The 13,744-nt window shown below is 36.5% G+C and overlaps 2 protein-coding genes across 2 annotated transcripts; one reads left to right on the plus strand and one right to left on the minus strand.

Moving 5' to 3' along the window:
* Positions 1–4,870: 4,870 nt before the first annotated feature.
* LOC147869743 (uncharacterized) lies at positions 4,871–7,399 on the plus strand. Its single transcript, XM_087332706.1, has 2 exons — positions 4,871–5,121; positions 5,485–7,399. The coding sequence occupies exons 1-2, from the start codon at positions 5,067–5,069 to the stop codon at positions 7,215–7,217; spliced, it is 1,788 nt and encodes a 595-aa protein (XP_087188832.1). The 5' UTR covers positions 4,871–5,066; the 3' UTR covers positions 7,218–7,399.
* Positions 7,400–7,980: 581 nt separating this feature from the next.
* PHIP1 (phragmoplastin interacting protein 1) lies at positions 7,981–12,535 on the minus strand. The gene is made up of 6 exons (XM_087332717.1): positions 12,401–12,535; positions 11,733–11,993; positions 11,170–11,472; positions 10,591–10,762; positions 8,690–8,736; positions 7,981–8,594 (listed from the first exon to the last, which is right to left on the minus strand). The coding sequence occupies exons 1-6, from the start codon at positions 12,481–12,483 to the stop codon at positions 8,264–8,266; spliced, it is 1,197 nt and encodes a 398-aa protein (XP_087188843.1). The 5' UTR covers positions 12,484–12,535; the 3' UTR covers positions 7,981–8,263.
* Between the last annotated feature and the right edge of the window lie 1,209 nt (positions 12,536–13,744).

Consider the following 13,744-nt stretch of genomic DNA (forward strand, 5'->3'; position numbering starts at 1 on the left):
GACAAGCTCTAGTATTTAGCAATGAGTGCAATTTTCCCATAAAGGGAAGAAGATGGTTTTGTAGCTTGGTGCGTCATATATAATATAATATGTGAAATGTGAGCCTCCACATTTTGTCCGAGTTATGTTACAAAAAAACCTTATCCACCAACGAATCTAAGGATGCAACGTGAAGCAAATGTGATCTATCCAATTTTCCAAACCACTTCATATCTTTCATCCATCTAAAATCCAAAAGTTTATTTTTATGTTTCTTGAATCGTTTTACTTGCATCCCTTGTTATTCTAGGACGTCTTTGGAGGTTAAATATGAGCTACCAAACTAAAAAACATAATGTAAAGGCATCTCCAAAGTCAATGGTGGGCTTTAACATATAGTCATGCTCCAAAGGAGTATCTATTGTAACCTCAAAAATTTATGAACTTCAACCAATTGAGAAACTCTTGCACCAAATCAAGGCAACCCTTGAGATTTTCCAACTTACTTCAACGGTGAACAATTTCTCCACAAACAATATTTACCAACTCCCCCATGGTAGATGTAAAGATTAATCTCTCTTAAGTGTTGCTTTTGAAATGTAGACAAAGGCCCTTAAATAAAATGATGAACCTTAATCGACCCCATACTATCTCATCAAACAAAGCAAAACTAGCACTACCAGTGCTACAAGAGGAAAGTTCTAATTATATCTACGTGAACTCAAAAATTCATGATTATTATGAGTTGCAAACCTTAGTGTCCCCTCCAAAGTCTTAGGATCTTCCACAAATCAAATATATCATTCACATAATCTAAATGACCACTTTCAAAATAATCACAAAGACCAATATTACCCCATCCACTATTTATTGCAATTTTACAATATTTTAAAGCATAAGTAGAACCTAGACAAGAACCTTCTTTGTTATTATCAAGTCTTAGAACTACATATTGAGCAATGACGTTCAATATTCACTACACATGTTTCCAATTTTGAGTTGTAAATATCAAAAAAAACTTGTAGCTTCGGAGATTTTTTTGAGCTACAACACAAAGCAACTCAAAATTGTTTGTGTGAAGAGAACCACCTAGGCATGATTTGTTGGATATGATGGAGGGTGGAGCTAGATAATCAATCAAATTTTATTTACAAACATCTTAAGCATAATTAATCAAATTTCTCAAACAAATTGAACTTAGGCCCTCATAGTCCCACTTTGGAACGCAATGCAGATGTATGAGAGGCTACTCATGTCGCAAGTACTTAAACATTTGCTTTCAACTACTTACATACTAAAGCAAGTTGGTGAACTTGTTGCATCAAAGATGTCATGACCTCCTTACTTCTTGTCACTTGTAACCTCTAAAATGGCACTTGCCATGTAAAATTTACATGGCAATATTGAATATTTCCATTTAGATTTACATTATAAATCATAGAGTTTGAGTGGAAATACTCATCCAATTTTTGACACTTTACGAAAGATAAATTAGCATAAGTTTGGCATTTATGAGTGTTGGCATACGGTATACCTATGAACAACATACTTTACAAAAGAAAATGCTAATGTGAAAAACGTTACTAGTGTTGACACCACAAAGACAACTATCACAGAGTTTTACATGTCAACAATATGTGCACAACATTATATTGGAAAAAGTAATTGGATCGATGACATGAAAAAGTGAGTTGCCATAACATCCAGATACATTTGAATGTCTATGGATGACTTCCTTGAAGTGGAGGCCCAACATTTTCCACTTAGTCGAGAGGAAACTCAAAGCTACAATGCCTTGTGTTTTCATTGCTTCAAACAATGCATCATGTTGAAAATGATAGCAATTCATAAATGAATTTTTAAGATCACTTGATATGAAAATGGGAAGAAATTTAGATGGTTTTGTAATATTTTACTCCCATTTTCTAGCTACCAACCACCCTACACATGCAAAAAAAATCAAAATTCAATGGTATTATAATTGCCCATTTTCTTCATGCCATCATAAGATTGGAATCATTATATAAATTTTCTTAATTTGGCATATTCATGCAAATGAAATAAACACATGCTTTGAAATGTCCATCGTCTTGCCTTACAATGTCACCTTATGAATAAAACAAATAAATATGACCTGTGTGGGTGACCTTGTGGGGTTCTCAATCCACAAGTGCACAACCTCTCGTCGCACATGTTAGTTGTTAGCAAGAAACTTTGTCTACCCATAATATTGTCACCTTATTTAAAATAGATGTTTTGTTAGAGGCCAATGTAAAAAAAACTTGTAGAAGAATATATTGATCCTACTTTCTAATCATGTAAAAACAACGAGGAAACGTTTGTCAAAAAATCATATAATGATTTGACATCATCGTGAATCAACATAAGTACATGGACTTAGTATGAAAATGCCATACCAAGATAAACTCTAAAAAACCATGTGTGGTAGATAAATATCCCCTTCTCTTATTAAATATGGTTAAAAAAAATCTCAAATGTGAGGCTTTGATTTCTTAATGACTGCTAAATTTATCATCCCTCCTACATTAACAAATTTAGGAATACATATAAATTTGAAGCTTGAATTGGTTGAAATTCGCAACCTCGGGAAAAGGATCATTTTCACTACAAGGGAGTTAGTTTATTTTCAAAATATATAGGTTGAGATTTATGAAATTACAATTGATACTTTTTTTACTTTCAAAAAGTAAACAAAGTTCTTTCACGAACTAAGAATTCTTAATTCTAACTGGCATAAGTCTTCTATGTATTTGAGCATTATACGTCTTTTATTTAATGTTATCTAAAACTTCAAACCCTACTTAGCTAGTGATTGGTTGTTTTTTCAAACTTTCATGACTTTCATTAGGAAATGCGCATGAAAATCGTGATATGTTATCACGACATTAGAAAATGGTACTGAAAAAGGAGGTTTTTAGTGGGGACCTAGCATCAGTCCAAAAGACTAATTAAAGATCAAATTTTCATAGGAGAATTACTACTATGCTTTATTTCCATTCGAAATATTCTATCACTATATTGCTAAAATACTACAAGGGATTAAAGAACAAATGGCAACTTTGTAGTGGTGATTCCCATCTCATTGTTTGCTTATACTTGAAAGTGAGGACAAAGGTATGTGAATGAATTGTGGAGAGAAATGTTTGCTAGTTTTTGTGGAGAGAAATGACAAAATGGAATGGCAATATATACCCCCGTGATGGTTGTTCCCTCCATAGGTGGAGGTTCATTTCAATTTTGACATAAGGGGGGATATCCGCCACTAAAATGTACCATTATAGGTTTGTATTTGCTTATTGCATTGGTAATGGAAACTATGGTGTAGTTTATGTTAAAAATAGGTATGCGAATGAATTGATGGAAGGCAACTTTAAAGTGGCAATGCACAAACATCTAATTATTTCCTAATTATATTAAGAATGGCCTCTCTTTAATTCCTTGAATTATTGGAAAAATAAAAATTATCCTTTGGGTGGGTTGGCAAAGGTGCGTTAATATGATAGATTCAGGTGTACATTTAAAATCCTTTAAATTGAATGCACGTGGTATGCTTAAAAATCAATGCAACATCTCAACTTCTAAATTATTTGAGTGTCCTACCTCCACTTGAGGAGAGCTCCTCTCCCATACAAAACATTAATCAAGGTTCAATTCTATAACAACAAATGATGTTGCATTTCCAGATACTTGACCTTCACACATAACCGACATATTTAACAATGTTTTAGTGACATAGCCACTCTATAACTAGAACCATTGTAAATTTGTATTTTGTATGTTTATTCTACAAAGACACACAATATATGTCAAAGTTTACCAAGTGACTCATACATTGTACTTGTAGTTTGTTGGTTTATACCTAGTATTCATCGATATCTAGGCATATATCAAACACGGGATTACATTCAAATAATAAAAGTTTGGGATCGTTTATGCGTTATATTCAATGTGGATAGTTAGATTATAGATAATGTCGCAATATTATACATCATATTGGCCACATTAAAGTTCATGTTAGCACTTGTGTGTGTGTGTGTGTGTGTGTGTGTGTGTGTGTGTGGGTGGAATGCATATATAATAATATAAGGAAAATTGGCACCAAGTCAAACCCGCATGTTGCAACATGTTCTCAATGAAGACCTCAAATGATAGTGTAGTCGTGCATGTGCTAGCCACCACAACAACATAAAAGGAAGATTAACTTTCATGGCCACGAGCTATAACTTGGACATATCATTATAATATGACAATAACGGTAGGTCCACACAACGTCAAATTTATAGTGTCTAACATGCATACATGGTCATGAACTGATCAATATTGGAAAAGCTCAATATAACCATACATAATTCACAAGCTCCCATAATTAAGACACATGTTGCCAGTATTTCTTAACAACAAAGTTACTAACTAACCTCCACATGCATCACCTTCATGAAAGTGGTCACTCATGAGTCATGTGGCACAGCCAAGGCACTAATAGCGACCGGCCATGATGACACCGTTTCCTCATAATTTGATGGTAGATTCGGCGAGAAGAATTTTTAACTTCGGTCCATGAGTGTGCCGAGATTCCCATCGAATTTGAAGAGAAGGGGGGGGGGGGGGCAATTGTTTTAGCATCATTGCCCAATCGACTTATTGAAACAACAAACTTTATTTATGTGTGTGAATTGTATATTCATTATATTGTTACAATTTTGTAATGTTTAGGATGATGTATTTATGTATGTAAAGTTGGCATCAATATAACCACCTCTCCTTTTTCACTTAATCTTGACAATTAAAGAGAGAGAGAGAGAGAGAGAGAGAGAGAGAGAGAGAGAGAGAGAGAGAGAGAGAGAGCAATGTTTGCATTACCACTATTGAGTTACGCACTTTATCATGACCTAATTCATGATAACTAGCGTTAAAATAAAAAACATATACGCCCTCTAATCTGATTGTAAATATTGATCATCTAAATTACCTCGTAAAAATCACACCCAATTATCTTGTCATCCTTTGAATAATATAATTCTTGATCATCAGCATCTCTTTTCATTAAAATCCTTTGATTTCCATTCATGTCGATTGATCCGGCTCCTGGACATCATTCAGCGCTGGCCACTAATCTGCCCGGTATATAACACCTACATGGCTCTGCTCATTTCACGAATACTTGATTGACTTCAATATCTCTCTCCTTCTTTCCTTTTTAGATGGGTTTTAAGTACAGTTTTTCACATAATTAAACTTCAATTCATTACCAATTCATTACTTCCTTTTTGTTTGGTAAAACAAAACTAGATACTGAAATAAGTAGTTCCAAATTTTATACACTTCTTCTTCATCATCATCATCTTCTTCTTCTTCGTTGTGAGGTTATATTAATAACAACGGATGAATTAATGGTTTATTTCTATATGCAATAGATTTATTTTGTTGTGGGTGTCAATGAGGATGAAACTGTAACTAATTAGCTTCTTCTTCTTTTTTGTAAAGCTGTTGGTGCAGGGGAGCATGGAGATGATGAAAGGGGATCATATATTTGTAAATCAGATGATGGTCTAGGAAGTACTAAGGATCATCCAATCTCTACTACTGCATTAGCGATGGTGAATAATCCTGTGATGAAGCATAGTAGTGGTAGTATTTGTAACAGCAACAGATGGGGCATTATCAGTAATGATAATGATGCCCCACCTGGCCCCTTCAATGATTCTCGGCTGAATCTAAATCCCCACACAATTCATAAGCCATCATCAGGAGTCGTGGCAACAGACCATGATTGGCTGGAACATAGTAACCCTAGATTCGATCAGACTACTACTACTACCACCACTACACCTAGGGTTAACCATCGCTCCCTGCCATCGGAAAATGACCATGAATCCGATCATAACAACAACAATATGCGGAGGCCACAGGGTACTCGATATTCTCAACACCAACAAACTAGCAACCCTAGTCTCGGAGTTGAACTACCTGCATCGAATTCTTCCCCTTCCTCAAAGAAGAAGCACAAGCTGCACAAGAAGAAGGAGGAGGTGGAGGTGCAGGAGGAGGAGATGAACAGGGTGAGCAAAAGAAAGGAGAGGAAGATATTGGCCATGAAAGAGTACCTCCTGTTCTTCCATGATGCAATGGAGAGGCTTGTAGAGAAGCAAGAGGAGATGCAACAGAAGTTCCTGGAGGCTCTGGAGAGGAGGGATGAAGAAAGAGTGGCGAGGGAGGAGGCATTGAAGAGGCAAGAGATGGCGAGGTTGATCGTAGAACACGACATGAGGGTGCGGGAAATCGTCGTCTCGGCATCGCGAGACTCCTCATTGATCGAGTTCCTTCACAAAGCCGCGGCACATGAACAAGGCTTAATCAATCTCTCCAATGCAAATGTGTCATTCAATTATATACCTCCCATTCCTGACAACATTGTCGTACATGCCCCATGTGTAAGCACCCACCAAGATCAACAACAACCAGATACATTGGTGCCCTTTAGTACTATTGATTATGCTGCAACAGCTCCTAAGGTTAAGTCTAGTAGACTTACTACTACTGCACACAATGTTAGGGTGTCACAAGAATCTGAGGCCTCACATGATTTGAATAAGAAGGAAGTCCCAGGCTTGACACATGGTACAAAGAGATGGCCGACACTTGAGGTCTTGGCATTGATCAAGCTCAGGACTAAGCTCAACAAGAGGTTCCATGAGCCTGGGTCAAAGGCCTTCCTCTGGGAAGAGATCTCGGCCGAGATGGGTTCGCAAGGATTCAATCGCCCACCGAAACGATGCAAAGAAAAATGGGAGAACATCAACAAATACTTCAAGAAAGCTAAAGAGAGTAAGAAGACGAGGTCCGAAAATGCCAACACTTGCCCTTATTTCCATCATCTCAATGCACTCTACAAGCAAGGGCTTCTAGGTAGTGGGAAGCATGTATCCAACATGAATGTCAAGGATAGGTCCCCAAAGACAGGTATATTGGGAGGAAATGAGTCTTCTGCTCTGAATGTGGAAGAGATTAAACATCCTTCGAAGGATCCTGCCGCGGTTAGTGACGACGAGTCACAAGGTAGTGAAACAGAGCAAGATATATCTGTACCTTGTGTGGGTAGTATGAGGAATGATGAAGCATTGACAATGTTGTCTAGTGTCAGCTCTAACATAATAGCTAAGAGCAATATGTTAGCAACCAGTAATAATAAGCCTTATCAGATCACTACACAAATATGAGATGAGAAACAGCTTGATGATGGTGTCACCCCCTTGTAAGCAATATGTGATCAATGCTTGGAAATTTGACAAGTTTAAAAAAACATTTAAGTGGATTTGAGCTTACTCTTGAGACAAACATAACTGTAAGCTAGTCTGTATTACTAAAGGTTAGATTAATCAAAGAATTCAGGAACCTTACACTTCAGGAAACCTTACAACTTGTTGGTTAATCCAACAATGAAATCAGCTTTGCATTCGTAGTATCTAGTCGTCTAGGCCGAGAGTAGTATATCTCATTGAATCTCTCAAAAACACATTTGTAACATTTGTAAATTAGTATGCCATCAATGGATTTTTTTATGTGAACTAAAAGATTTATCGTTTTGGGTGTAGCATATATACTAAATGAACAAACTGCAATAGACTATTGGTTACATACAGTAACTTCCTTCTCATATCAGTATGTGGCTTCACATAGATCACATTGGTGACATGGTCACGGAAGATATTGACATTGACTTATAAATCAATCAATTATATAGGCCACTCCTAAATGTCTAAGTTTCCTAGTGAGGAATTGGAACATATCATGTTAGACAAAGAATTAAGTAACTCTTGTATGTTTATGGATGACTGTTGTCACGATGTAAACTATTCTAAACGCAATTGTAGATTGAGTTTACTGATAAAAAACCATTAATCAGTTTATTTCTGTCTTATTGTTATTCTACACCAAGTATTGGCATAATTGTATGCTGTTCTGATTGTGATTAGTTGTTGCACTATATGATGTTTGATATCATCTACATATCTGAATCATTCAATTAGAACAAAATACACTCATCAAAATAAGTTGCGCTAACGTCAAAATTGTTTTTGCGGCCAGCATTTAATCTGCAAAAATGTCCACCACTGGCCTGTTGTATGTTTAGAAACGAACAAACATTTTGTATAGTAGCCTTGCACATTGTAAGGCCTCTTACTTCTTCGTTTCGAGCCTGAGACGCATGAAATGCAGTTTAATTCCCTGCTCTTTTGTTCAGACAACATATTCTTGGCCCTCCTTAATCTCTCTTCGTAACAGCATACGAAATCTTTACTGGTCTTCCAAGGAGCTCCTTCTGATCCATCTTGATAGCCTTCTCTAACGACAAATCATCTGAAAAATCAACATGCCCATATCCACGGAAATTGCCCGTTTTTCTATCAACTGCTAATCGGACGTTGTCTATGTTGCAACCCTTCAAGAATCGCTTGATATCAACTTTCTGCACATTCCAATCAAGATTGCCAATATAAACCGATAATGAATCTCCTTCCCTCTTTGGTGGCTCACGTATAAGCTTTTCAACCTTCTCTTTCAGTGCACTTTCAACCTTGATGCAGCGGTTACCCCTAAAGACAGAAGGTGATTGTACTACTTAGAAAAATAATAGTAAACAAGCTAAAGATGACCGACCTTCACCATAAAAGAATATGGATAATCTTACATGTGATGTCCATCAAAACCAAGTGCTTTAGATGCAGCACTAGCTTCCTGCATTTAACAGGTATTGTTAACATTGCTTCATTGGATTTAAAGACTCAAAACACATAGTTTGCTCCAATTAACATTACAATCAAGTCAAGAAATTTAGAGAGTATTCACCCCTATATTTTCCAAAATATGAGGGTATGCTCATCTGAATTAGGAGTTTCTAATCTCAAGGTTTTATTAGATGAGCTATCCCCAAATCTCTTGCATACAAGTTTTTTTGGCGTCCATATGTTGGAAATATATGCACATGTCCATTAACTTCTCATCTTGGCTTGAAATTTTGGCCTTGTATAATTCTCTGCATTTAATAAAGGTTGTTTATCTTTTTGTTCTCATGGGTAGTGATGATGTCTCCAACACGACATTCCACTCCAAGCATATGAGCAACGATCTGCAATTACTCCTTGTGCACTCACTCAAAGAAACACACTCATGTGTGAAATGATTAACATAAGAGAAGAAGAGACTATGGACCAAGAAAACCTATGTATTGATTAAGGAATAAGAAAGAAGCAAAGAGAATGGTCGTTGCGGGAATTCACTCTCAATGATCTACTAACCCACCAAGCTACTACTTAGTGTGAGGGTTGTCTAAATATACAATATCAAGAAACTTAAAATAACATCCCTTCGGTTTGTAAATGACTCTTAATGTAAAGAGGGGTAGGGGAGGTAAAAAGCAACTCTGGATGCCTTTTCCATTGGATCTCCCTCTATTCTTGATGTGCGTTTACTCTCTTCTGACCCTAACTATAACATTATAATGCCATTAACATGTCCCCCTCCCAGACGGCCACCAATCTTCCATTTGAAAAGAAACAAAGAAATTCTAAAACCAGAACCAGGACTCTATCAGACTCTACAATCACTTTACTCTTACATTCATCTTTGACAAATTCTGTTCAAGTTACTCTGATTTACTTTGTTTTAGGCATGAAGGTTCGAGTACACAACTTGCTGTAATAAGTTGGTAGTTATGAATGGTTTGAATACTATCATTTCAAACAGTTTCTTTTTTTCACAATTAATGAATGTTGTTGTGGGGCATTCTATCACATGTATCATATTAGAGATATTCAATGGTTGGGGGGGTTTTACCCCTTTGCTTAAGGGTTATAGCGGCCAAACGTTTTAGAAATTCTCTAGCCTCAAGTTGGCCCATACTTGGAGAGGTTGGGTGCATCTCGATCCTTGCCCACCAACCCAAGTGGAATTATATCTCATCTTGTCTTTGAATTGTATTTCTTAGATTTTTCTATTGCCACTGAAGATGAACAACATAACAAGGACCTTCATTATGACTTCTTATTTATAAAGTGCCACGCATGGGTATAGTAAAGAGCCGCAGCATAGAACACTCTCTAAGAATGACCTTTTATTCCACAGAGTTCACAAACATCATTTCCTTATCTACAATATCTACTTTTTCAACCTCCCCGCTTTTTCCTCTCGTCCTAATATGCAGAAGAATTAATTTCATCATTCAATGGGGTATCTCTGGAGTTAACGGGACTCCTAAAACCAATGAAGTTCCTTGCATTACAGTCTACAGATAGGATTATAGTCGATAGTCGATAGTCGAATTAATTTCATTAACTATTTCTCTTTTTATGTATAAGATTATCTCGGACAAACTACACATCGCACGTATGTGAGGTCATACTTTGGTTCGTGTATATTGATATACGGGGGGATGTCTTTTAAAGATTGCCTTTGGTTTTGGGAAACTTTATAAAAAAGAATTAGACATAAAAAAACTTACTGGAAAACTTACCAAAAAGAATCAGACATAATAAAATACCTTGAAATTAAGAATGCTCATTTAAGTAAATGTAAGTAACCAGAAACCTATACCTTAAAAGTGATGATGGCAAGACCACTGAAGCGCTGGGTATCAGGAAACTTCATACAAATGATTCGACCAATTTCACCACATTCAGAAAAATAATTCAAAATGTTCTCCTCAGTTGTATCATATGGCATTCCCCCCACAGAAATTGCTTTACTTTCATATTCATCTGCATGTCTGATAAATAAAAGTATGCATATTAACCCCATATATTGCAACTAACCTGTAAAGTTCACATTCATATTGATCCAAACAAATCAATAAAAATACATGTACCTCTCCTCATACTTGAAATTTTCAGTCTTCAATACATGTTTACATATATTATATAGAAGCAAGATGAAGTAAATTTCCTCGAATTTTAATAGAAATTTTCTTTCCAAAACACATACATTCATGGCATCCCCATGTTCAAGGAAACTTCTTCACCATCTATAATTTTATTTCCATACCAACACTCCTTGAAAACATCAAATGTCTTTGATCATGGAGGTCAATGTAATGTTTTCCAAAACACACAGACACACACACCCCTTGAAATGATATACATTCATTACATTGCCCTTCAAATCAAGAAAACTAACCTTTGAGGGTCTTTATCATCTACAATTGTATCTCCAGTATTATCTATATCTTCATGTGTCTGTTGCGCATTCTCAGTATCATTAATTATTTGACCCCATCGATCTCTTTTCTTCTTCTTTTTCTTCACCATTATCTCTTTTTCTTCTATATCATCAACGTGAACTTCCCCAGATTCTTGCAAACCAACTGGGACATCCTTCTCCTTCCTTTTCTTCAGAATCTTTGCATTGTCTTTGCTTTTCTTTTCTTTATCTTTGCTTTTCTTTTCTTTATCTTTGCTTTGCTGCTCTGTCACTTCAATTCTGTTAAATTAATTCAAGTGCAAAACAGATTTTTGGTTCATTGTTCTCCTCTAGAAACTGATTCTTTTAAAAGTCACTACTAGTTTTCCAATCAAATAAGACATATAATATCATCATTTATAATTTTATCTCCGATTCAGCGCTGCTTGACGATATGAAATGTCATCAGTCATGGAAAACGCTGTGTTGTTTTCCAAACACACATACACCCTGAAAAGACATACGTTCATGACATTGCCTTTCAATTCAAAAAAACTAACCTTCTAGAATCGTTATCATCTACAATTGTATCTTGAGCATTATCCGTAACTTCGTGTGACTCTTGCCTGTTCTCAGTATCATCAATTATTTGACCCCATCGATCTCTCTTCTTCTTTTTCTTCTTTCCCATTTTCTCTTTTTTTTCTATATCATCAACATTAGCTTCCTTGGATTCTTGCAAACCAAAATCGGCATCCTTCTCCTTCTTTTTCTTCATAATTTTCACTTTGTCTTTGCTTTTCTTCTCTGTCACTTTGATTCTGTTAAATTAAATCAAATGCAAAACGATTTTTTTGTTCAATGTTCTTGTCTAGGAGCTGATTCTTTCAGTAGGTCACTGTTAGTGCTCCATTTAAATAAGAAACCCTAATAAAAATTACACTGAGAAGTTAACAAAAAATGCACATGCTACTGTTATTGAAGATTAAAATCCTGTTATTGCTAATAAGAATAACCATGGCGATGGAGTGAGAGCAAAGAAAGAAGGAGAGAATCTCATCACTGTTAATTATCTCATGCACCAACGAGGAAACTTTGCGCGATAATTAGAAAAGAAGAAGAATATGACTCTCTCTAACTCTGGTTCAAGTTTCAGCTAGAAAATCGCAAACAAATAAAAAATTCAGAGAAACAAGAATAAAAAAGCAGAAGTAGCTTTCTTTCTTACCTTCCCTCGTGATCCTCCGTTGTATCCTCCAACTGATCATCAGAAACAACCTCGTCATTTCCCTTGTTCGTTTTCTTTGCCATGTCTGACGGAGGACGGCGGGTCTGTCTGATGTCTGTCTGTCTGTGTTCTGCTCTCTCTCTCTCTCTCTCTCTCTCTCTCTCTGTCCAGGAACCATAGACGCGTCGCACACACACAGGTCACAGCTGAATGCTTTCACACTCTCTCATTAGTAACAACAGTCCACCATGAGAAAACCCATGCTTGGGCTCTCTCTCTCTCGCCAATTTTGGTCTTAGAAGACGTTAATATGTATGTATATCTTTCTTTCTTTCTTTCTCTCTCTCCCTCTCTCTCTCTCTACTGCCAATGGGTCCTAACACCTTACACTTCATAGCAAATCAAATCGCCTCCCATATGCTTGTTTTTCCCAAATACTCGAAAAATTATGCATCTTCACGAGTCTGCCCCGCACCTGGCCGTAAAGCCTCATGCGTCTTCACAAATGGAATTAATTATTGCGTTCGGGCTCATCGTATCTCTAGACGACCCGTTAACTTCATTAACCTAATATTCATATGTTAAGGATGATCTTTTTAGTTTCACTCGTTCTACAATGTATAGCCTAACACAGGTAGGTCTACAATTTTGATTGTGGACCATTGATAGAATGTCACCAAGGACTACCAACTATTGCTTTTCCATGAAGATCCCAACCTTCTCCTTAAAGAAACGCATTACCACAATTGAAGGTTGAGTGTCAACACACATAACTTGGACGAAAGGAAATTCTACAAACAACCATGTGATTCATAAGATTCAATGAGGTTACACCTTCCTTATGTTTAGGTTTGCAACTATTACAACATTAGGTGATTGCAAAACAAATCACACACAACGTGACTCTCTTGCCAACATTTAAATTATAGTCATATTGCTCCATGTCCTAAACTTTTCCCTTGAATTCATACATGGGCTATATATTGATCTCGTGCCTCTACAAAACATGAGATTAATGCCATGTTAGAACTACCTTCATTTCTTTATAAACCCCTCTTGGTTGCAATTTGAGTTGAAGAGGGCATGCTACATCACAAACAATCTTCTATGACCATGATGGCAACAAGGGATAGAACAGAGGGGTTCTAATAGGTTGAACAACTTTATGTAAAAACAAATAGCGTGCGGAAGCAATAAAAAATAGAAAACAGAGAACAGGTTTAATGGAGAGCTTAATAGTACGCGGTGTCGCGTTACTACGCGCGTGCGTGGAGAAACGAGGCGGGACCGCCGGGGTCTTAAACCGAAGAGCAGGTGATAGGAGGGGAAAGAGAAAGAGAGAGA

This window comes from Azolla caroliniana, unplaced genomic scaffold (assembly GCF_043228905.1).
Source record: "Azolla caroliniana isolate FFs.n. ecotype wild unplaced genomic scaffold, voAzoCaro1.0.p SCAF_1, whole genome shotgun sequence".
Lineage (NCBI taxonomy): Eukaryota > Viridiplantae > Streptophyta > Polypodiopsida > Salviniales > Salviniaceae > Azolla > Azolla caroliniana.